The sequence below is a fragment of the Monodelphis domestica genome, chromosome 8 (assembly GCF_027887165.1).
Source record: "Monodelphis domestica isolate mMonDom1 chromosome 8, mMonDom1.pri, whole genome shotgun sequence".
NCBI classification, from domain to species: domain Eukaryota; kingdom Metazoa; phylum Chordata; class Mammalia; order Didelphimorphia; family Didelphidae; genus Monodelphis; species Monodelphis domestica.
Window position 1 is genome coordinate 201107883 of NC_077234.1, and position 25173 is coordinate 201133055.

The 25173-nt window shown below is 37.4% G+C and overlaps 1 protein-coding gene across 3 annotated transcripts in view; it reads left to right on the plus strand.

Annotated features, from left to right (window-relative positions):
• The window catches only part of LONRF2 (LON peptidase N-terminal domain and ring finger 2), a 115892-nt gene extending 97791 nt beyond the window's left edge, over nucleotides 1-18101 (plus strand). For all 3 annotated transcript variants that reach the window (XM_056807437.1, XM_056807438.1, XM_007501127.3), the window contains exons 10-12: nucleotides 3631-3793; nucleotides 6076-6225; nucleotides 12518-18101. In XM_056807437.1, coding sequence (XP_056663415.1) covers nucleotides 3631-3793; nucleotides 6076-6225; nucleotides 12518-12676 — 472 coding nt within the window. In that variant the 3' untranslated portion in view covers nucleotides 12677-18101. The remainder of the gene's footprint in view (nucleotides 1-3630; nucleotides 3794-6075; nucleotides 6226-12517) is intronic.
• Nucleotides 18102-25173: the final 7072 nt, after the last annotated feature.

Consider the following 25173-nt stretch of genomic DNA (forward strand, 5'->3'; position numbering starts at 1 on the left):
ATTCAAAAACTAGGGAAAACAAAAATTTACCAACTTTGACTGCCAGCTCTTTAGCTAGACTGACAAAGTATATTGGCCTGCTATAGAAGATGAAACCCAGAGAGAACTAGAAGCAGGCAGAGAATGCCTACTGATGTCTCCGACTCCTCCATAGGGTCATAATCCATAGCAATCTGTGAGGGGAACTAATGCTGCCATGACAAATGAGGAGAGAAATGATCAGTGCAACTGGCAGTATATTTCACACTCTGACATATGTACACATATACCATTCATTGAACATTTATGTACACATGGGTGCATATATGCCTTTGTCTATATAAAATGCATATAGAGCCATAGATACCATGCACACACTTGTGTATATCTGTACATATATGTGCCAAGCAGATTAATACATTGTCTCCAGAGTACTTATCTTCAGCAAAAATAAAAGGGAAAATATTTTCATTATATATGCCAGGAGCAAATTTTAAATAATTATTGCCACCTGATAATTTAAGTAATTAATGCCATTAATGGATTACAGTATACTACTTGCTAGTATGTTTCATGAATATCAAATTATGTATCAGTATGTACTTATTTGTTCTCTTAAATATGTTAAAACTTAATAGTTTAGTCTCTCCCAAACTTGAAGTTTTGGAAATTTTAGTGTTTCTTGGCAGATCTTGGCAATAATAGTTTGGGAGGTTGAATGCATTAATAATTTCAGCCACTGCTTTAGTTCTAAGGAAGTTCTAAGGAAAAATAAAACTGAATCTAGGAGAGAGTTGTTACTTTTAATTCATGCACAATATAAATCCTTAGACATGCTATATGCATGCTTTTGTTGTTAAAAATAAAACTAAGAACAAGAAAAACCAAAAACTTGGGTTTTGGAGGTCTTTAAGCATTTGTGACAGATTGTCACTACTCTGAACCAGTCTATTCCTCTTGCTTATACTTGTTTTCTGCCCTTTTTGGGAAACTCTTCACTTGATTTAAAAATATATACGTGCTCAATGCTTGTATAATTGGAACCTCCATAGTCTTAACATTATTCGGTCTGCCTGTGACATTAAGAGAAAGGAAATCAATCTTACTTAGCTGATCTATCTCCCTTCCAATAAATCCTATGAGTTGCTACAGCTAATTTTGTGGAGAGGAGATGAAACTATAGTCATTTATTGCATTGAGTGGAAGGAATGATGGAAATCTGGTAATGTTGTACAAGCTAGATCCAAGGTCAGCCTCTCAACAGAACCATTGCTATTTTCCTTTGTCCTCCAGCTGCCTGAAGACCATTATATCTAAAGTTCCAGTAATTTCCTTGGTTCTCCTTCCCCCAAGTTCCCATTCCATATTTTATTTCATTTTGGATCTTAGGTTTTCCTATATTGAGTGTATCTGTTTCTTAACATTCCCTACTTCTCAAACATCTATCCTCATTTGTAGCACTTCAACTTCGCCTCAGTATAATAAATCCTAATTATTGTTTTACCTGTTTCCTTGCTAGAGTAGTAGAAAAACTTTAAAGTTCCTAAACTTCTGGAACAGTTTGGGACCATGTCACATGTTAGCCTTCAAGTACTCCAAGTACTTTCTTTGGTTAATGTCAAGCAATCAAAGAATTAGAAATTGTGGAATGATGAGACTGTTGCCCATTCATTTACTTTAGAAACTGTAATTTTATCATTGTGAATATGCCTTCTTTTGATGCAGACCACAATGTCTCTGTAAGTTAGTAGATAGGCTTTGAAAATTTGTGTTCTGGTCAAAAAACTCTGGTCATCTTTGGCTAATTTGATGTGATAGGTTCCTCTAAACTTAACAAGGCTGGTCTTTGAACAGACAGCCCATCCTTGAAACTTCTTGTTTAGTAGGACTTACCAAAGCTTATCCTTTACTGGAATCTAGAGACATCTCCACACCATGATGAATCAGATTAAGTCAATAAGGATTTATTAAGCTCTTGATATTTGCCAGGGGCAGCTAAGTGGTGCAGGGGATAAAGTACTAGGCCTGGAATCAGGAAGACCAGAGTTCAGATCTGGCCTCAGATACTTCTTAACTGTTTGAGCCCGGGCAAGTCACTATGTTTGATTTATTTTCCTCATCTATAAAATGGAACTGGAGAAGGAAATGGCAAGCCTTGCTAATCTTTGCCAAGAAAAACCCATGGGAAGGGAGGTCACAAAGAGTTAGACACAATTGAAACAACTGAAAAACAATGTGCCAGTCACTCTTAGGATATAAAAAAAGTCAAAAGACAGTTCTTGCTATCAAGAAGTTCCAGTAGAATGGGGGAAACAACATGCAAACAGCTATTTACAGACAAGATACATACACAGGATAAATTTGATGAAACACCAAAGGAGAACTTGAGTAGATTTTGGGTTTTTGCCCTTCTATATAAGGAAATATGAAGCTGAGCAATTTCAAATGTGTCTTCTTATTGGAACAATGCTTTCATATGGTTAAATTTCATTTAAGAAACCTGAACATCTTGCTTGGTGTGTGTGGTCTGAAGAATCTGGTACAGTAGAAGCAGAGGCACAATCTCATACTGCCTGCCTCTATAGTTAATTAGTTGTATGATCCTAAGTAAGTCACTTTACCTCTGGCTAAAATTTGAGCACCAAATTCCATATCTGAGGTCACATCTACTTATAAAATTATATGATTGTACCTGTTACCAAGGAGCTAAGAAGGGATAGTCACTTTTAGAACAGTTCAAAATAGCAGAATTTGGTATAGAGTCTTTACATTGTCACCTGTGCAAAGGAATCATTAAACTGCTTCAGAAGAATGCTTTCAATCTGTGACAGTGTCATGTAGTAAGAAACCTAGACATCTCATTCAAATCAAACATTGGAGGAGTATGGTATACTCAATAAAAATTGGAATAGAATCTCCAAATAGCAAACTTCTTTGCTAAGCATCACAGTTGAGCTACTTTGACTGGTCCCAAAAAAAGATGCCAGAAAACTGCTGGTGGTTACAAGAGGCTACTTGGTTTGGGGGAACTAAGCTAGGGGAAAGTGTATTTGTTTGTGATATTAGAGAAAGAAGGAAAAGGGCTTAATTTTTAGAGTATGACTGAGATGTAGAATTTCACTGTAGTGGATTCTTCCATTTTCTCCCCACCTTCTTTTGAGAAATCCACATATAGAAGAATAAAAATAATCTAAGTTATATAATTTGAGAGAAGTAGTAGAGAACAGAGAAGGAAGTTCTCATACCATATACGCAAGAACAATAACCATTAGTGTTACAGAGGTTCTTGGAGAAACAGTAACACTTGACTTTCTTGCACCCTTTCCATCTGTCTAAACATCTTGTTTGAATTGAGGGTGCCTCTTTATCTCTGGCTCTTCCAACTATGGTTGTCTTATTTACTTTTACTTTTTAGGAGAATTTGGTAAACATTTGAATTCTAGCCTCAGATAACTTTCTGGCCCTTGTATATAGATAGCATGTATTTCTTAGAGGTATTTATGCTTCTAGCCCTGGAGGAGAATATTTTTTTTCCCTTCAAGATTCAATAACCAATTAAATTCTTCAATAGACTTAGAAAATCAATTGATATCATCCATTCTTCCAAATGATATGTTTTTTCCTATCCACCCATCCCAATTATCATTCTAGGTTTGCTGATTATGGATGCATGTTGGAAATTAGAGATGTCAGATTTTTTCCTGATGGAAGTTCAGTTGTTGATACAGTTGGCATTAGTCGCTTCAGGGTTTTAAGTCATGGTCTGAGAGATGGGTATAACACTGCAAACATTGAATATCTTGAAGATAAAAAGGTAATGTATTATTTAATCTATATAGGTCTGTATACTAAACAAAAATTCATACACTGTTTTCCTCTTAGAAATTAACTGTTTTGCAAACTTTTAAAATTCTTGTTGTCATTTGCCACTTACGTACATGCTGACTTAAATTATTTAAGTTCTGGGTTTAAGTCTTCACTAATATCAACTGGTTCTATTTACTCTTAAGTGAGTAGAAACAAATGGAAGAGGTGTTTTAAGATCATCTCTCATGTTAACAAGGTCCAGGGGCATGGTATAGCACACTGGCCAGCACAGGATCCTGCATGGAATTATAACAGTACCTAGGACTGGTTGCAAAATCGTTGTAGGGAGGCCATTATAATAGCTATGTGAGAATGCTCCAAGGATATAGAAGCATGGTCAAAATTTGAAAGCCTTAGACAGTCCGATGATGAGACACCCTCACAATTCATGGATAAGCTTATTGAGCTTGGGGGTCGATATCTAGACCGTAATATTTCTAAAGACAAAGATATTAAGCAAATAAAGAGATATTTTTTCAACAACTCTTGCAGGGTAACCTATGATTATTTTAAGATGCATTGCCCATGGTGGCCTCAGATGGTCCTTGAAGAGTTGAGGAACTCTGCTGCTTATGTCTTTAAAGGCCAAAAAGAAAAACAGGAAGAGGCTAATAATGTCATAGAAACCTTGAAAAAAGAAATCAAATCTTTACACTCCACTATTGGAAATTTGCAAATCATAGAATTTAACCATCAGAATCTTTCTTCTTGACACTGTAATTGGCTTTAGGTATAGATGATAATTATCTGTGGCTTGTGACAATCAAATCACATCCAAGGACTCTTCCTTCCACAGAGTATTACATAATTAGTAGTAGCAACATCTGACTGACTCCAGATTTCTAACTTTGGGATTCATGAATAAACACAGTTCAGTGTGGAAGAGGTCAGATCAGACCTTCTATATTTCCTGTGCTTCCCAGCGATTAAAGAACCTCAGATGCTTAAAGAACTTAAACTCTTTTTAGGTCAGTAGTTCTCCAAGGTACTTCTGTCAAAAGATAATTTTAATTAATTAAGATTGTATTTATATATATATACATATATATATATATATACATATATATATATGTATATATATATAGTCTTTAAAAAGTCTATAGTCTTTAAAAAGTAAGTCTTTTATTGCAACTTAAAAATGTAAACATGCTTATTGAACAAAACAAACTGAGGGTATTATTAAATTTCCAAAGGATTCTTCCATTTACAAAATTCCATGTAATCAAAGATTGCTAGAATTTAGGGAAACCTTGTAGATCACCTAATTAGTGGCAGAGCTGGTAGCTCTCTCCTGACTCTAGTTTTTTTTTTCCACTCTGGCATTACTCCTTTAAGTTGGATCTTTTTAGATCATTAATTTCTTGAGGAATAATTGAGAGACATAAAAAGTCTTCACAGCCATTTCCAAATGAACATCAATCATAAAATGAATGAGTTTTCTGGTAAGGAAAATATGATTCAGACAGATTCTGTGATTATGTAGAAGATAGAATAAGTGGAAAGAATGATGTACTTGGTGTCAGAAGACTGGGATTTTCATATTCCAGTTCTAATACTTAACAAGTGAGACAAGCAAAAGCACACTTTTGAGCCCCAGCTTTTTCATTGTTTAAATATGAATAAAAGTAACAACCTCATGCTGTTGTGAGGATCAAACAGCATCAATTATATTAGAGGTCATTCACATATGAAAGTTGGGAAGTGCCAAATAAATTTCAAGCAGTATTCATATATGTGTGTGTGCATATATATATATATATATATGTATATATATATTAATATTATTGTTAAGGAAAACCAATATAGTAGTGCCCCATACCTATAGGAGATATATTCCAAGATCTACTGTGGAGACCTGAAACTGAGGATACAAACAAATACCTGCTGACTCTGTATGTATGTGTTCTTTCTCCCTGCTCCCAACCCTTGGCTAGGTGTTCTTCAGCCTCCCTCCACCCCAACACTCCCCCCCCCAAAAAAAAACTCTAAAAAAGAAAGTGAAAGCAGAAGAGACCACTGCTGGGGGACCACAGATGGACCTCCTTTGCTTCACGATTGACTTGGGTAACTAAAACCATGGATAAGTGGGTTCTACTTTATTAGTGCTACCTTGGTTTAGTAGATTTTAAGAATGAGTTAATGATCTCACTTAATCATATTTTGTATATGTTTATAGTTTTTTTAATATAGTATATGAATTGATTATGTGTTCTCTTATTCATGAATTAGGTGGAGGGACCAGACTATGAAGAACTTGTCCATCTTCATGATTCTGTATATGATCAAGCTGTTTCCTGGTTCACTTCTCTTAAGGAAAACATGAAAGCACAAATTTTAAATCATTTTGGGTCAATGCCAAGCAAGGTATCTGAGCCACAGGTATGTTGTTCTTTGTTCTTTTTTTTTGCCATATTCTTTGTTTATATTGGAAAATAAGTTTTCCAATGCAGAGTTCAGTTGCATTTGACAGAAATAACCTGTTGACTACTTATGACTGTCACTAATTATATCACATATTTTAAAGTTTGAAAAAACATTGAGTACAGTGTCTTTAATATTCATATTAAACACTGTTCTATTGAGGCAGAAAGCAATATGAAATTTTCCTTTTATTTAAAAGGATCATTTTGATTAAATTAACTACATTAGCAGCTTCATTTCTCATGAGCACTGTGAGACTTAGAGACTTAATGACAAGAAACTTTGTGATGTGTGGCATATCATTGAAATCCATTCATCAATAAAGAGTAAATCTCTTCTGTATGTGCCTTATGTATCATAAGTTCTAAATAAATATTTGTTGAAAGAATGATGAGATTCTAAAACCCTGTAACTGTTCTCACAAAATTAGAAATATTGTTTTCCTTTTGTAATAATATCATTCTATCTATTATGAGTCAGTGTTGACTTTCCTTAGTATTCTCTGGAAATTCTTCCTGTGTTACTGGTTCTTTAAAATGATGCCTTTTAATAGGTTTGACATTTGTGAAATGTTTATAATAGAATATAACTTCTTCTATATACGATGAGAGAACTGAGACTTCATGGTTCAGAGCCAAGATAGGGAACAAAGCTCCTGCTCAGCTGCTTACTTCCTTCTATTTGCCCAGTATAACCCTCACCCTTGAACTGTGGAACTAGTTCATTTGTAATAGCTCTTACTACTTAGATATATATCCCAACCAGGTATTGGGAAAGGAAGATGATTAAATTTAGATATGAATAACTGACTTCTCCAAAATTTTTCATAGAATACTTGTTTATTAGCCCAAATTAATTTTTTAAAATTTATTCTTTGAAAATTTTTTATTATTTATTTTTAACATTTTTTTTCTTTTTAAAATTTGACTTCCAAATTCTCTCCCTCTCCCTCCAGTGCTTCCCCTAAGAAGGCCAAGCAAAATAATAACAATTAATTATACCTCTGAAATCATGTATATCATTTCTGTATTAGCCTATCACCAAATTAAAAGGGAAAAAATAAATCTAGAAACTGATACTTCAACTTGTTCTTGGAGTTCATGAGTTCTCTCTTGAGGTAGAGAACATTTTTTCAATTCTCTCTTGAGGTAGAGAACATTTTTTCACTATAAGCAATTTGGAATTGTCTCAGATCAATGATGTATTGATCAGAATAGCCAAGTCTTTCACATTTGATCATCATTATAACATTGCTTATAATACTGTGTACAGTGATCTAGTTCTTTTCAGTTCACTTTACATTCATGCTTATAAGTTGTGCCATATATTTTTCTGAAACCATACCCCTCTATAATATCTTTGCCATGAAAACCCCAAATAGGGACATGAAGGGTCAGATATGACCAAAACAACTTAACATCAAGAACAAGATAGATTTCTATACTCAACTTAGTGTGTGTATATTCTTCCCTCTTTGAATTAGTTCCAGTGAGAGTGAAATTCAAGCATTGCTTGTGACCCACTTACATGTCCTCCTCCACTATAAAGAAATTTCCTATCAAGCTTCTTTTACATGAGAAAATTTTACCCATTCTACTTCTCCCATCCCCTACCTCCCCTTCTGTGTGTGTGTGATTATCTCAACATAATTGACATACACTAATGCCCTCTGACTCTGTAGATTCTTCCTAACTGCCCTAATGATAAAGTTCTTAGGAGTTAAATATATTATCTTTATCAAAATGTAAATACTTTGACTTTAATAAGTCTCTTATGATTACTCTTTCATATTTACCTCTTTATGCTTCTCTTGAGTCTTATGCTTTATCGTCAGATATTCAGCTCTGTTATCATCAGGAATGCTTCAAGGTCCTCTATTTCATTAAATATCTGTTTTCCCCCATGAAAAATGATATCCTAGGTTCTAGCCTTCCAGAATATCATATTATAAAACCTCCACTCCTTTAATATGGAAACTGTTAAATCTTGTATGATAATCCTGGCTGTGATTCTATGATGTTTGAATGGTTTCTTTTTGGCTACTTGGCTACTTTCCTTCTTGACCTGGGAGCTCTGGAATTTAACTATAATGTTCCTGGAAGTTTTCCTTTTGGGATTCTTTTCAAGAAGTGATCCTTGGATTCTTTACATTTCTGTTTTATCCTTTGGTTCAAGGATATAAGGAAAGTTTTCCTTGATAATTTCTTGAAATAAAGATGTCTAGGGACTTTTTTGATCATGACTTTTAAGTAGTCCAGTAATTCTTAAATTACCTCTCCTTAATCTACTTTCCAGATCAGTTGTTTCACCAATGATATATTATTCTATTTTTTCATTCTTTTATTGGTTCTTGATGTCTTATGAAATCATTAGCTTCCATTTGTCCAACTCTAATTTTTAAGTGAATTTTTGTACCTCTTTTTCCATTTAGCTAATTTTGTTTTTAAGAAATGTTTTTCTTCAGTGAATTTTTGTGTCTCCTTTACCATTAGGCCAGTTCTGTTTTTTGAGATGTTATTTGGAATGGGTAAAAGATGAAATGACCGAGGAAACAAAGGTTTAAGCTTTTGAGAATATTGACATACTAAAATAGCATGCACCAATCACATAACAAGTCAGGACCAGACCTCTTCACCTTTGGCACTGGACCCTGAATACAAGAGAGATACATATTTTCATGCTTCAAATAAGCCCAATTAATTAAAAGAAAACAACAGGGTACAAACTAAGATAAAAAATTAGGCAATCTGATTTCAATTTGAAGAACAATTAGGGACTCAAGCTGGAAGGAGAGCAAATAGGTGCAGTTCCCAGAATTGAGAAAAAGAGATGTCCCTTTCCTCCCAAGTAACTGTATTCAATCAAAGGAACATAAAAACAATAACTGCTTGACCAGTAAAGGGCCAATTTTCAGATAAGATGTGAGTTATTTAAGTTGTCTAGTTTCCCAGCTGTGTAGGGTTGGGTTCAAACAATGCTATAAAATTCTCTCTCCGTTTCTGTCACTGAATAACATTTTCTCACACAAAGGAAACTGAACTAGAGCTATAAATCAGTAGAAAGGGAACAGAGCTAGATTCAGAATTGAGTCAGAAGATGACATCAGTGTGATTCACTCAGTTTCCACAGTTCTTTCACATTTTCTTGATTATTATTTTTGTGCCTCTTACCAAGCTGCTGATTCTTTTTTTCACAATTTTCTTGCAATCACTCTCATTTCTTTTCCCATTTTTTCTTATCTTTTTTCTTATCTCTTTAACTCTTCCAGAAATTCTTGTTAGGCTTGGGTACAATTGGCATTTTTCTTTGAGGCTTTTTTCACATTGTTGGTTTTCTTCAAAGATTATGTCTTGGTCTTCTCTGCCACCATAGTAGTTTTTTGTGGTCAAGTTCTTTTTGCTTATTTTCCCAGCCTACTTCTTGACTTTGACATTTATGTTGAAGTTGGGCTTTGCTCCTCAGGGGCTGGGGGAGGCATTGTCCCTAGCTTCAGACTTTTTCATGCTACAGTTTTCAGAGCTAGTTCTGGGATTCTGAAAGTGTTTGGTGTTTCTATGGTGGTGCTATCTTGGGAGAGGTGTGATTACTGCTTTCTTGATCTGGTCTTTAACTCAGGAACAGCCCCTATTCCCCTGCATCTACAAGTGCTAAGGCTCCTCTTGGTCCATGGAACTGTAACCAGGGCCTCTGCTTTGTGGTGACCAATCACAAATGCTCTTCTCTGCTGAGGAACTGGATCCCAGACCTCTATATTATTCTTACAGTAATAGAATTGCCATTCAGTGCCAATTGTACCTAGTGCCAACAAAGGGTCCCCAAATATCTCTTTCTGACCAGAATGTCCAACCCCTCCCCCTTTACTGTCTCTGGGCTAAGAGCTCCCAATGCTGCTGCTGAGCAAAGAGAGGAGACTAAAACCCACCATTGCCACTACTGTATGTGCTCCATGTGGGCTCACTCCCCAGTGTCACACACATCTCTTGCTAACCTTCTAAATTGCGTAAGCTGGAAAATGTCTTGTTGACCTTTGTTGGCTCTGCCACTCCAAAATTTAATTTAAGGAGATTTTTTTTAAGTTATTTGAAAGGAAATATTAGGAGAATTCAGCTGGGTGCTGCCTTAGACTATCATCTTGGTTTCCAACTCCAAAGTAATTTCTAATTAAAAGACATTCAAATACAGTGGGAAAATGATTTTGGAATTTGGAGACCTTCCCCTGAACAAGCCCTGTGAGGGTGGTAGCGATGGAGTTTATGGTGCTGTGCTTACCCTCCAGTAGACTGGTAAAACCTGAGGAGAGGAGAATATGGCACAGATTATCCCCATCCCTCCAATACTGTCTTGAATGTCTCTCCGTATGGAGTAAATCATTACTTTACCCTTGATCCTGACAAACCTCCTCTATCCCCCACCCCACCAGGTGCTTTCTCTGTTGCAGAAAGGATTATCCACAAACCCCCATCTAAAACCCAAGTCTCAAACTGTTCCACCCATTCTTTGGCTCTCAGTGGCAGTAGATTATTCCCAATGAAGAAGGGAGATAGCTGCTGTACCTTAAATTAAATCTAACTCGGTGTCCTAGTTCTCAGTACTTGGGGCACGGCCACATATCAAGTGGGACTCTTGGACTAGTGTTCTACAGGCTGCCTCTGAAGAGAAAATGAGATTTTTAGACGGCCTTCTCTGCCTAATCCAACTACTTTGTTCCTTTTCGTCCTTCACAGACCAAACTCCATTACAGATTGCAGCCATCTTTTTTTTTTTTAAACCCTTACTTCCGTCTTGGAGTCAATATTGTATATTGGCTCCAAGGCAGAAGAGTGGTAAGGGCTAGGCAATGGGGGTCAAGTGACTTGCCCAGGGTCACACAGCTGGGAAGTGTCTGAGGCCAGATTTGAACCTAGGACCTCCCGTCACTAGGCTTGGCTCTCAATCCACTGAGCCACACAGCTGCCCCCTGTAGACATCTTTAATAACAAATCTTTAGCAGAGATTTGAAGCAGAGTTTTCCCCCACAATTGACTGCTCCCTTTCTTATGCTAGTTACATTGATTTTGATAAGGCACAAGCTTTCCAATTTCATGTCAATAAAATTATCTATTTTATCTCTTGCAATTACCTCAGATCTTTTGTGTACCTTCTCTGTGCCAGGCATTGTGTTACCAAAAATAGCTCTTGCTCTCAAGGAGCTTGTAGTGTAATGGGGGAGGCAGCATGCAAACCGCTATGTACAAAAAGAGTGTGTGTATGTAACACAAACACACATGTATATCTTATTAATAGAACTAATAAATATAGCATAAGTTATAGTTAATTTTAAGAGGAGTCCACTAACATTAAAGGCACTTTTGAGAAAGACTCTTTACAGAAGATGGGATTGTAGCTGACACTTGAAGCCAGGAGTTAGATGAGGTGGGAGAGAATTTTAGGCATTTGAAACAGTCACTGAAAATGTTAGCGATAGAGTATCCTCTGTGAGATGGAGCAAAGAGGCCAGTGACCCGGAATAAGAGACTGAGTGGAGTGGGGGAGGGTGCAAGGTTTGGGAAACATCTGGTTATGAAGGTCTTTAAAAACCAAACAGAAGATGTTGTTTGTGATCCTGGAAATTATTGAATGGCGGGGTAACATGGTCAGACCTGCACTTTAGGAAGATTGGTTTGAAGCTGAGTGAATGCAGGATGGACCAGTAAAATGCAGAAATTATTGAACTTCTACTTGAGATTCCTGGCAGGAATCTTCGTAAAACAAGATTAAGTGAGCTCTAGAGCCAGGTGATTGATACAATTTTTTCTTAGAAGGAAATCATTTTTAAAATATCCCTGTGATCCAGTGATACTGGCCTCCTTGCCTATTCTTTGAGCATTTTCCAAATGAGCATTTTCACTGGCTATCTCTTCTGCTGGGAAGGCCCTTTCCTCATCTCAGCCTCCTGACTTTCAGGCTTCCCACAGAAAGCCTTTCTCAATCTCTCTTAATGCATCTTTAGCACAATGTCTGGCACATAAATAAATGTTGACTGACTGACTGACTGATTCATTGTGTAACATCCACCATCTCTAGAAAAGTGACTGCCCAAAGGTAAACTGAATTTTGAAGACAAGATGAAGTAAGAACCTAGCCTACAATGAAGGGTGAACCATATGCTTTGTGATAAGCAAGAGGCCAGTTTGAGAGGAGTAGTGGGAGTGATATCAGCATCCTTTTCTAAATAGTAATTTTTATTTCTTTGGTTTTTTTTCTTCTTCAGAGTAATCCTAGTGGTCCAGCATGGTATTGGTGGCTCCTGGCTGTGTTGCCATTAGAAAACCGGGCTCAGCTTGCTATACTTGGTATGACATCCCTTAAAGATCGTCTAATTGCCATCAGGCGTGTATTAATATTTGTAACACGTAAAAGACCCAGATGACAAGGGCTAATTTATAACCAGACAGAGGACAAATCGAGATTTCTGTCTCTCTCAAGATTGTTGGAAACCCTTATGCTTTTAAGTGTCAAGCACAGGTGAATAGCCATCCATTTTGGTGTGTGAGACACACTAATTATAGGGTCACAAAATGGACAATTTACCAAACTTTGAACCCTACTCAGAAGTGAAAACACTGTGCCTGCCATCCTGGTGGAACCTGAGCCTCTATAATGTAATTCTGCAATTATAATGGAGTTCATAGATGTGGAAAACAATTTAAGAAAACCTCTTCATAGTAAATGCTTCTAGCCTGCAATACACTGTGCTCAAAGCACTGGAACACCACAAGTGGCTTATGTGCAGTTTGAATTTTACAGGGAAAAAGTACTCCCTTGACAGTAAAATCTTTTGCTAAATTAGGTGTATTTGCCGGAGGGGAAAAAAATTCATATGGAAGTAGTTTTCCCAGAGCTCATTGCTGATACACAACATCGCCACCCTTTTTTGTGTTTATGAAATATTCTTGTCTGTGAAGTTGAGTAGTCATGGCATTGTCCATTGAAAGCTATGTAATGTCTACATAAGTGATAGCTACTAAATAGAGCTGTATTTGGTAGCCTGTAGTAGTCCCTAGTGTTGTAATTTGCATGTTGTCATCAAATGAATGTCAAAATACATCTGAAAGAGGTGTACTTTGAAAATAGAAAAACCTAAAAGTAGTGTATCTGGTCAGAAGAGCTAGCTATACGGTAAGGAATCATCAAGACCAAGGAAATTCACTATATTTATTGGGATGTCAAATGTGCAGACTATAGGCTAGAGCTGGCCCACTGAACATTTAAAAAATATAAATAACCTTGTCTTATTAATTCAATGAATGATGTGTGTTTTGTGAAATACTAGTCTAGGCCACCATTATTTTCATAAGCAGAAAGTTAGCCATCAACACATTTGAGTTTGGCACCCCTCCACTACTACATGAAGATGTTAAAAGCTGCTACAAATAGTTTTCTGTTTCCATTCAGATGCAAGGAAAGTTTGTGACTGTGTGATTAGTGTGGGTGTGTAAGCATTCTGCAATGTTCCCTATAACACCAGCTTAAAAATCTTAACCCTTGTTTTTAGAAGCTGATATCCTACAATGATCAGAACAGGTGTTATCTATTAAAGAAGGATGCCTGTATGTGCCAACCTAATACATATTATGTTTGGAACAGTGTTGGTTAAAAAGGACTATTTTAACCTGTACTGGTTACTGTTCTGATTGACATATCAGTTGGTGCATGTGGACAGATTCTTGGTCCATGATATTGATGTTCTCCATATGAAAGAAGGCATGGACTTTATGTAAATGAAAGGAAAAACTCACTTCAAGTTTTGTTATCCTCATTCAATGTATATGGTATTTGGTTTTTAAAAAAATATATTTCATAATACCAAATGTTTCTGGTTTGTCAGTCCGTTAATCAGATCATTAGGAATTTAATAAAATGACAGTATTACTTTAGTTCAAGTTGTATGGGTTTCCACTGCATCAAAACTACTTCTCCAAGCAGAAGATCAGGAATGGGATAAATTTGATCTTTCCAAGAGACATGGAGGGTTCCTGTGCCATGTAAAGGAATTTTGAAAATATTGATGATCAAATGTTTAAAGTGCCTCACTTGCTTATTTTGAATTTCTTATCTCAATACAGATGTAGTTTAAAATCAGTTTTGCCCAAATAAGTTCTAAAACATTGCATCAATAAAAACATTTAACAACTGTAATAGTATTCAACTTTTTTAGGCATTGAAGTCTCTGATCTTCTAACAAAAACAAGTGTCTGATGTTTCAGAAAGCTTTTATTGTGTAAGTGTTTCATAAAAATTAGCAATATGCACTGAATATTCTGTATCTTTTTCTTTATGAAAAATATTTTTATCTTAATTCAGAATATTTGCAATTTTTATTGAAATTTTTAGGCGTATAATTATTGTCGGTGGCATAATTATTCTGGCAGCCTTTCTGAAAATTTAAGTTTTCTTGTAGTCAGTCAGAGTAATAAAAGGGTTATCTGTATCAGTGCTCTTCCCATTAACGTTTAGAATCTAGCTGCGTGTCCTCTGCACTATTGACATATAGCTCACAGTTCTCAGAGAAAGACTTCTCTGAGTGAGTTAGCATTTATTTTTTTCTCTCTTTCATTTATTTCTATTTGAATCTTGCCAAATCTATTAATTCTGTCTTCCTTCCCTTCTTTAAAAGTTGGTACATGCTATACAACAATGCTGACGTACATCAGAACAACACACATGTTTTTGCTACCAAAGGAAATAGATGATGATCATAGGACCCTGTTGAAAGTTCATAATTTGAGACCTGTCTCTTATACTAAGTCTAACATTTAGCAGCAGCTGAGTACTTGATGATGAGTCCTAGATGATAGGAGACTTGCCAGAAAGTTAGTTTTATATTTGCCTCCATAATTCTTTGAAGGAACCCTTCAAGTTAAAAACAAAAGAAAAAATACCAAACTTCTATCTGCAAAAATTCTATCTAAAACTTGGGAGTGTTAAAAAACAGTTTGAGAAAATCTTAATTCTAACAGTAGATCATACCTTCTTATTAATATAAAACACCACAATTCTTAAGGACTTCCTTAAAAACTAGTGTTACTGGTTATTCAAAACCAGGGTCTTCCAATTTCATTTTGAAGTAAGTATTCTTAAACAGTATTGTTTTATCCTATCAACTTACCAACTCCTGACTTTTCCTTCTTTTTAGTGAGCATTTTTAACTTGTACTAAATTTAATAATAATAATAATACCAATTCTTAACGGCAGTTTTTCTTCCCTGAGTACAGCTAAGCTCTCTGTTATTTAACATCCTTTAAAATGAAACTGACAGTATATGGTAATAGCAGAAGAGCACTGCCTTTGGAACCAGAGGACCTGAGTCAGATTCCATCATCGATCTTTGTGTGACCTTGCCCAGTCACTTAACCTTGCTGTGCCTCATCTTCTTCATCTGTAAAATGGGGGAAGCTGCATTAGATGGCCACTAACACTCTCTCCAATTCCCTGTCTAATCATATGAGCCTGTTTCTGTCTAAGGTTGCAAAAATACATGGTAAAAATGGACCCTAGCTGCAATGTCATGAAAGTTTACAATATGATATTACCACATTAAAGTAGAGTCACTTTTACTTCAAAATGAGATAACCACAATTTTCTTGCCTAGAGCAGTAGTTAGACTTTTTGTCAGTGGTAAATAAAAGATGGAACATTGAGACCTATGTCAGCAGCCCCAAGGTAAGATTCTTTTACTGTATAAAAAATGGGACAATGCTTACCCATTTTTAGAATTAACAAGTACTAAAAGCAGTATGTTTTACAGTGAATAAACCATTTATGAATTGGAGATTAACTATATGTGAAAACTATCCATTTGAAAAGTTATTTTAGGGAATGTCTGAATCAAATTTCAGTGTTACTTTATTATATTAAAAGTCTTCAGAATGTAGTAATACCCAATAATGTAACTACCATAGTAGTAGCTATAAGTCAAAACTCACTATTCTTTAAAATTGCCAGATAACAGAGAGTTTACTGTAATATTTTTTATATTTCCCTATTGAAGTACTTCCATATTTCTAACTCTTCTATTTTTTTCTGTTGTCTTTTCTAACCATTCAAGTTAGGGTAATTTCTACCAATTCAAAATTTATATACTTTATCCATCAAATAAAGGTAGAACCTAAACAAATTTACATGGTAACTTTCTAGAAAGGAATTTGGGCTAGAAATAAGAAGAAAAGGAAGTCTAGGAAGTTTAAAACAGAAAATTACGGGTAATAGCTATTTCTACAGCGCTACACTGTAGTTTTTCCTCAATGGGAATCTCTTCTCCCATCAAATAGCATAGGAGTCACAGATAAGCAGTGGCAGCTGGTGAATTTTCTGGGCATCATTCCCTTCTAAATGGCCTAACCTTGTTTTTTGGATAAATTCTTCTCCTATTGCCTATTAAAACCTAATTCAGAGACATACAGTCATGAGTAGGTGAAGTGGGAGCATTTCTCATTTTGAGCCATCCATACAGGTAGAAAACACTGAACTCTGAAATGTTACTGATTCTCGCCTCCTTTTCTTCCTGGTGCTAGATAGTTAATCCTAAACAGTTTGCTTTTAATTCTTAGGAAGGACCAACTGAAGTACTTAGAAAAAGTTTAAATACTAAAAAGTGTTGACCCAAGCCCAACCAACCAACCAACCCTTAGAATAGCCGTTCAGTAACAGTTTTGCCTTTAGTATATTCTGCATTTTAGAAAACATTATGTTGGCATGAGATAATCATATAAAAGTGCCACTGCTCCACTCTGGCAAAGTTGGGGATCATAATTCGTGCCTGGATATATGTACCTGGATTCAGCTAATGGAAGAAGTCTATCCTTGGCAAATAAGTAGAAATGTGGTATGTAAGCAGGCCTTGTGACTGACTGCAACCACCCCAACTATGCAATTTGAGTATGGCATTTCAATGAAGTAGCCACCTGTTTCCACCATGAAGTAGAAGAAAAGCCCTTGGTTGCAAGAAGGATTAAATATCAGCAATTGTACTTAAGGCCAACGACTATGGAAAACCTCTAGGTAATGAAATTTGGACCAAGATTGTACCCTGAATGCTTCAAGGTAGTTTGCCCCATTGATGAGGCTGGATTGGCAAATAAAAGCTTTTAGAAAGAAAATGAAAATCAATTTTTAACATAAATAAACTTTTTGCTTTTCAGGGACCACTTTTTTAAAATGCCATTTGGGGCCTTTGCCATCTATATTTTAACATTAATAGTTTGTCAAGCTTTATACTACTAACAGTCTGATCAGTTACAGACTTTTCATACCTCTCATATTGCATACCCCCACACGGTTTTCACACTGAAATACATGGAAAAACTGTTCTTGCTAAGATGGAAAGTTGTATACTTTATTCATATGTAGCTTTCATGCTAGTGGAGTTGGTATTGGTAGCGCCTTAATTTTGCAGTTGTGAAATGATTGTATCAATTAAGAATCTGATCTGTATTTTTTATATAATTAAATGAGCAGGTTTGAATGAGTAAGTTTTAACATAGATAAACTTGAAATGAAATCATGCTCTTACCTGTTTAAAGACAATGTGTTATTACATCTGTGTAATATAAATTATTAATCTGCGCCTTCTCTTTTATATTTCTTAAGTATCAGACAGGTCCATGTTGTCATAACAGTGTTTGGCATTCTTGTTGCATAAGTGAAGCCAAACTGAAATGCTGCAATATTCACTTCATGTATATTTGTAATATTCATTGGAAATGTGTATTTAATTTATGTGATGTTTGGAATAAATAAATGAAGTTCTCATTGTTGCATATCTACTACAATAAAACTTCTTGGGAATTAGAAAGTAGAGTGACTTGGAAGTAAAATCCCCTTTACTTTCCTTGCCCCTTCCTCTCTTGTACTGATTCTTCTTCGCCGTTTTTGGTTTGTTTTTGTTTTTAGCTTATATTCAGGCCCAAAATGAAGGTGGTAGATCTGGAGCTGGACCAGACCCCAGACACTGTTTTACCCTGGAGAAAACTTGAATTGAAAGAGGTTGTACTTGTCTGAGCCCACAGCATCTGAGCCAGGGCTTTGTTTCCCTGTGTTAGGGTGTCCAGGCCAGTTAAGATAATTTCTCATTTTAATACAATACACTGTCTTGAAATAGAGTCGGTGGCTGTTTTCCTTTCTTTTGACTCCCCCCAGCCTCCATCTGGGTGGGATCTTAGGCCACAATGCAGTGTCTGATTTTCTTTATCCTCAGTTACTAATGCAGCTGCTAGAAAGGGCTTCTAGACCCACAGGACCTCTTGCCGGTTTAAGGAGAAAAACATGTTGTCTTTGGAGGACGCAGGAGGAATATGGCACTTCTCTTTGCTGAAGACATATTTAAATAGAAAACAGGTTAGTAATCACACACAAAACTTTAGCCTATTGAAACCAACCTGTTTTGGTGATTTCAGTGTGTCACTACAATAAACTATGAATATAAAATGATCTGCTAAAGAGTTCGTTTTTCCATATTGTGTTTATAAAAAGTTATCCCTAACTTTTGCCTTGGTTGAGGAAGTGTATTGTAATGAAAAGAGAACTGGCTTTAAAACCAGGAGGACCTGGGTTCAAGCTGTCCCGCAGATGCTGGCCCTCTGTGACCCCAGACAATGAAGCAATTAGAAAAAATTCATAATAGTTTTCATAAAATGTTAGATAATGTACATTCAGATAGCACCAAGATCATGGAGATCAATAGGAATTCATTACAACTGAGTTCATATAGCATATAATAATGTAAATAATATGTATTATTTCCCTTGAGTCTGACAACCCTCCAAGTTGCATACTACAAGTTTTGCCCCCATTTCACAAATGATTAATTTGAGGCTTGGATTAAATGATTTATCTAGGGGCACACAGCTATTAAAGGCATTAAAGGCAGAATTTGAACTGAAGTATTCTTGATTCCAAGTCCAACATTCTTTCTACTGGTTTTGTCCCTCTCTAGAAATGAAAAAGAAATATGGAAAAGAGGAGGGTTATGTGAAGGAAAACAGAATGTGAGATGGACTTTGAAGGCTTGGCAAGATTTGGATACACCGAGGGGTAGAGAAAGCATTTCAAGAGGAAGGGAGTAGCCATTAACAAAAATGCAGATAGAAGTCAAAAGTTGGGAATAAGCATTTTTAAGCACTTACTACATGCCAGGTGCTGTGCTTACCATGACAAATATCTCATTTGATTCTCACAACAACTTTGTGAAATAGATACTATTATTGCTCCCGTTTTACAGTTGAGGAGACAAAGTGACTTGCCCAGAGTCGTGTAGTTGGTAAGTGTCCAAGGCTGGATTTGTGCTCATGTTTTTCCAACTCCAAGCCCAGAACTCTATCCAGTGCACCACTTAGCTGCCATATTTTGGGTGGGGCAGGGGGATCTCTGGAGTATAACAGAAAGGAGAACAAACTGGAACTTGGGATTTGAGTTGATCAGAATGACAGTCAGCTCGTGGGAAAACATGTGACTTTCCATGGGAGTTTAATGAAGTGAATGTGGCCCTCTAGTCATAGAGGAATATTTGGAGATATGCTAGGTTATGTTCAGTCCAGAAAAGAGCCAACAGGGTGGGTGTAATTATTGTTATCTAACGTTTGAAAGGGCATAATGTGTAAGGTGAATGATAATGCCATGTAGGTCCAGAGCAGAATACTGAGGCCAATGAGTTGAAATTACAGGGAAGCATATTTTAGATGAATATAAAGGTGAACTTTTCTAACTACTTTGATTTATTGATAATCACATGGGTTGCCTTATAAGGTAATGAAAGAGCTCTCTCTCAGGAATGTTGTGGAGGGGATTTCTCCATTGGGAAGGAGTGGAACTAGATCATGTGAAAAGCCTTTCTAATTTTTAACAGTAATTCTGTAATTTCCCTATCATTCTCAAATTCAGTTTCAGACAGTTCATGGGTGATTCACATGTCTTGCATTTCACCTTGAATTATGATTGTTTAGAGTCTCTGACTTGAAACTACACACACACACACACACACCAAGGTTATTTTAAAAAATATTTTCCCTTTTTTTTCTTGTAGGTTATTTTATACACTTAAAAAATTGGATTCATTTCCTTTTGTTTTAACATCATGATCATTTGGTCATTTAAAACTAAATTCTTAGAGATAAAATATACCTTTTGTCCACACCCTCTATTGTCTAAGATGTTTAGAAACTGTCATCTAGTCAGGTATCATGTGACAGGGCAGCACGAGGTTACTGGAGCTGCTCAGATTGGTCGTAGGCAGGGTGTCAGCATAAAAGTGCTACTGTGGTTTTTAATACTGTGAGCAGTTGTAAGAACATTGGAAGATGTCGAAGAGGTTGACTTAAGGATCTAGTGAAATTTCATACCATACTTTTTGTGGAAGAGAGTGGAAAAGGGTTATCCCTCATATATTTACTTGTTTGGTCCTGGACATTAAAGTATGGTGGTATGTAATGAAAGGGGTTGTAGGAAATTAAATATGTTCTAGAGAGGTCATACTCAAAAATATGGAGCCATAAGTAGAGGCAACCTGCTTCATACCTTTGGTTTGACAAAGTTTCAACTTCTATCAGGAGAATCAGAAAAGCTTTCTATCAATAGATGCTTCATTTTCAATTTGTTCCTCTCACACCGGTGGCATCAACTGCTTAAACAAAACAGTCCACTAATTATTGTACATAGAGCTGAATTCTAGCTTTAAAAACCATAGCAGGCTTAGGTTTCTTTTATGCTTCTGTAAAGAAACTAACTCCAAAGTGCAAAAAGGGAAATGACCATTTCAAGCAAAGAATGTCATTTGGATTCAGTCTTCCAGGCTCTAGTGCTAAAATAAACGCCGAAACACCCAAACTAGAGTCAAAGGACTGCAAATCAAAACCTCACTCCCAACAGGCTCTGTGACCTCAGGCTGGAATGTCCCCTCCATCAAGTGTCATTTTCATCCCTTATACATGGGGGCAAGAATACATAAAACTATGACCCATCGTGGATAGTGTTGTGAGAATCAAGTGACAATAAAAAGGAAAGCACTTTGAGACCATAAAGTACTTTATCAATGTAAGTTGATTTCAGAGAGAGTGTGTTAAAATGGAAAGAGTAATGATCTAGGAGGAGAGAAACTCGCGTTATAGTCTTGACTGTGCTACTCGCTAGCCACGCAGTTGTGAGCAATTCAGTTTTCCTCTCTGAGACTCCATTTCTTCATCTACAAAAGGAGGATATTAATATTTGTGCTATCTGCCAAAAGAGAGTTCTCTTTAAACTGACAGAACTACTCGAATGCAAACTATTATTGAAGGAAAGTTTAATTTATTAAATTTGTAGTAGAGGAAGTCTTATAAAATAATTTAAAATTGTTTAAAATGCATCCGATTCCTACTTGTATCTCTTAAGTATTCCACATTGGGAAATAATTACACACGGTGGCATTTCAAAAGGGATGGAAAAATGGGAGGGGGTTCACTTTAAAAATTCCCAAATAAAACTTGGAAGAAAATCCCCAAAGAACTGATTAACTGTTATTTCTTGGCCTAGTCAACACCAAGTTAAATAATTCAATGAATAGAGAACAGGCAACCTAGAGTCAGAAATACTTTGGTTCAAATTCAGGCTCAAATGGGGCAAAATTTAAAGCTTGATATACATGCTGACTAGTGAAGCCTTTACAGATGGTGTGAGATTAATACACTATGTTTAAAAGAAACAGAATGGGCGCAGCTAGGTGGCTCAAAGCCAGCCTTAGAGATGGAGAGTTCCCGGGTTCAAATCTGGCCTCAGTTACTTCCTGTGTGACTTTGGGCATTGCCTATTCCTTACCACTCTTCTGCCTTGGAACTAAGATCAGTATTGATTCTAAGACAGAAGGTAAGGGTTAAAAAAAGAAAGAAATGGAAGAACAAATATGATACCAGTGTGATATGATGGAAGGACTTCTAGATTCAGACTCATCCTGGCTTCAAATCTCAGCTTTGCTGTACCCTGTAGGACCGCAAGTAAGTCATCAAATTCCTCTGAGCCACCTTCCTTTCATTTTTGAATATTAGGGGGTTGGACTAGACCTCTGAAGTCTCTTCTAGCTGCCCTGCCTACTACCCTATGGTAGTGGAAAGAGGGGATTTTCTTTATACCCCCTAGACCGGTCCTGGTGCTTATCCACACATCCAGGACTTGAGGCCCTTGCAGCCTGAAGTAATCATTCTCGTGAATGCCATCCTGCATGGGCTGATCTGCTTAAATCATTTCTTCAAAAGTTTTAGCTCTTTTAGAGCCTCCTTATCATCCTTTTCACTGGAAAGCAGAAGTAAGAGAGGGCTTGCCGGCATCTTTGCAGAAAGGATCAAACGTTTGAAGGTTTCCCCAAATGCCCCTTGTACTTCATGTGCGATATTTCCTCCTCCTGCTCCCATCTGGACAGGATCGGGTGGTGCGTGGGGCTGTGCTGTTTCCGTGAACCTGTTAAATCCCCCATAGATACTCTCCCCTCCCCTTCATTGTGGACTGAAAGGCCTCGTCTTGGTGACTTTTAGCCCCGTTTCCTCAGCTTTGCCATAGGTTCCCCCGGAGTGCAGGGAGCCATCTAATAGAATGGAGAGTCTAGACGGAGGGTTCTTTTTCTCTTTCATGTCATGGACCCCATTGGCAGTTCGCCAGGCCTATGGAGTTCCCACAATGATGTTTTAATGGGTACGATTACAAAGGAAATAGTCATCTCGAAACATCTAAGTAAATGAACGTGTCAGGGAGCACAGCTGGCCATCCTGCTTTGTTTTCTAGCCAGACCTCTCTGCAGTGACATCGTCACTTACAGTAACCCTCCTCCGGTCCTGGGTCGGTCTGACGCCTCTCCCTCGTCTTCTCTGTGGATCTTGGCTGTGGGGCAGCCGGGGGACGGCGATGCCCTCCTCAGCAGGAGACCCCGTCCCCTGGGCTGCCACCAGTTCTGGGAGCTGCCCATCCCCGCCACACTCCGCCTCTCTGAGGACCTGCGCCTGGTCTGTCCCCACTCCCATCTCTTCACAGCCACCTCCTCCTGCCGCGGTTTGTCCATGCATTCCTCTGATGCTTAGCAGACACTATGGCTTGGAAGGGATCTCAGAGGCCGTCTCGTCCTGAATAGTCATCTCGGTGATGCTCTCACACCCACTTTACAGATGGGACCGGTCCGGGGCCTCACACTCGCCACCTCCCAGTTATCCCCTATGCCACCCGGCTGACTCTCCAAGCTAGAATCTCCCCTGCAGCACCGTCAGCAAAGGGACGCCTCCCCTCCTCTGGCATCCCTCCAATCGTGAGTCACAGCACTCAAATCTAGCTCCGCAGCCTCTGTTGCTCCCCGTCCTGCCACCAGGGACCACACAGAAGCAGACTCCCTCTACGGGGGCAATCTGGGCAGGCAGGTAGGTCCAGGGGTTCCCTTCTCTGAGGCTTGATTTCCACCTTACTTTGGTTGTATAAAGAAAGCCTGAAAAACCACATATGATGGGGGCCTTGCAGTCCCTGACCTAAAACTATATTACAAAGCAGCAGTCATCAAAACAATTTGGTACTGGCTAAGAAACAGAAAGGAAGATCAGTGGAATAGACTGGGGGAAAGCGACCTCAGCAAGACAGTATACGATAAACCCAAAGATCCCAGCTTTTGGGACAAAAATCCACTATTCGATAAAAACTGCTGGGAAAATTGGAAGACAGTGTGGGAGAGATTGGGAATTGATCAACACCTGACACCCTACACCAAGATAAATTCAAAATGGGTGAGTGACTTAAACATAAAGAAGGAAACCATAAGTAAATTGGGTAAACACAGAATAGTATACATGTCAGACCTTTGGGAGGGGAAAGGCTTTAAAACCAAGCAAGATATAGAAAGAATCACAAAATGTAAAATAAATAATTTTGACTACATCAAACTAAAAAGCTTTTGTACAAACAAAACCAATATAACTAAAATCAGAAGGGAAACAACAAATTGGGAAAAAATCTTCATAGAAACCTCTGACAAAGGTTTAATTACTCATATTTATAATGAGCTAAATCAATTGTACAAAAAATCAAGCCATTCTCCAATTGATAAATGGGCAAGGGACATGAATAGGCAGTTCTCAGATAAAGAAATCAAAACTATTAACAAGCACATGAAGAAGTGTTCTACATCTCTTATAATCAGAGAGATGCACATCAAAACAACTCTGAGGTATCACCTCACACCCAGCAGATTGGCTAACATAACAGCAAAGGAAAGTAATGAATGCTGGAGGGGATGTGGCAAAATAGGGACATTAATTCATTGCTGGTGGAGCTGTGAACTGATCCAACCATTCTGGAAGGCAATTTGGAACTATGCCCAAAGGGTGCTAAAAGAATATCTACCCTTTGACCCAGCCATAGCACTGCTGGGTCTGTACCCCAAAGAGATAATGGACACAAAGACTTGTACAAAAATATTCATAGCTGCGCTCTTTGTGGTGGCCCAAAACTGGAAAACGAGGGGATGCCCATCAATTGGGGAATGGCTGAACAAACTGTGGTATATGTTGGTGATGGAGTACTATTGTGCTAAAAGGAATAATAAAGTGGAGGAATTCCATGGAGACTGGAACAACCTCCAGGAAGTGATGCAGAGCGAGAGGAGCAGAACCAGGAGAACATTGTACACAGAGACTAATACCCTGTGGTATAATCGAACGTAATGGACTTCTCCATTAGGGGCAGTGTAATGTCCCTGAACAACTTGCAGGGACCCAGGAGAAAAAAACACCATTCATAAGCAAAGGATAAACTATGGGAGTGGAAACACCGAGAAAAAGCAACTGCCTGAATACAGAGGTTGAGGGGACATGACAGAGGACAGACTCTAAATGAACACTCTAATGCAAATACTATCAACAAAGCAATGG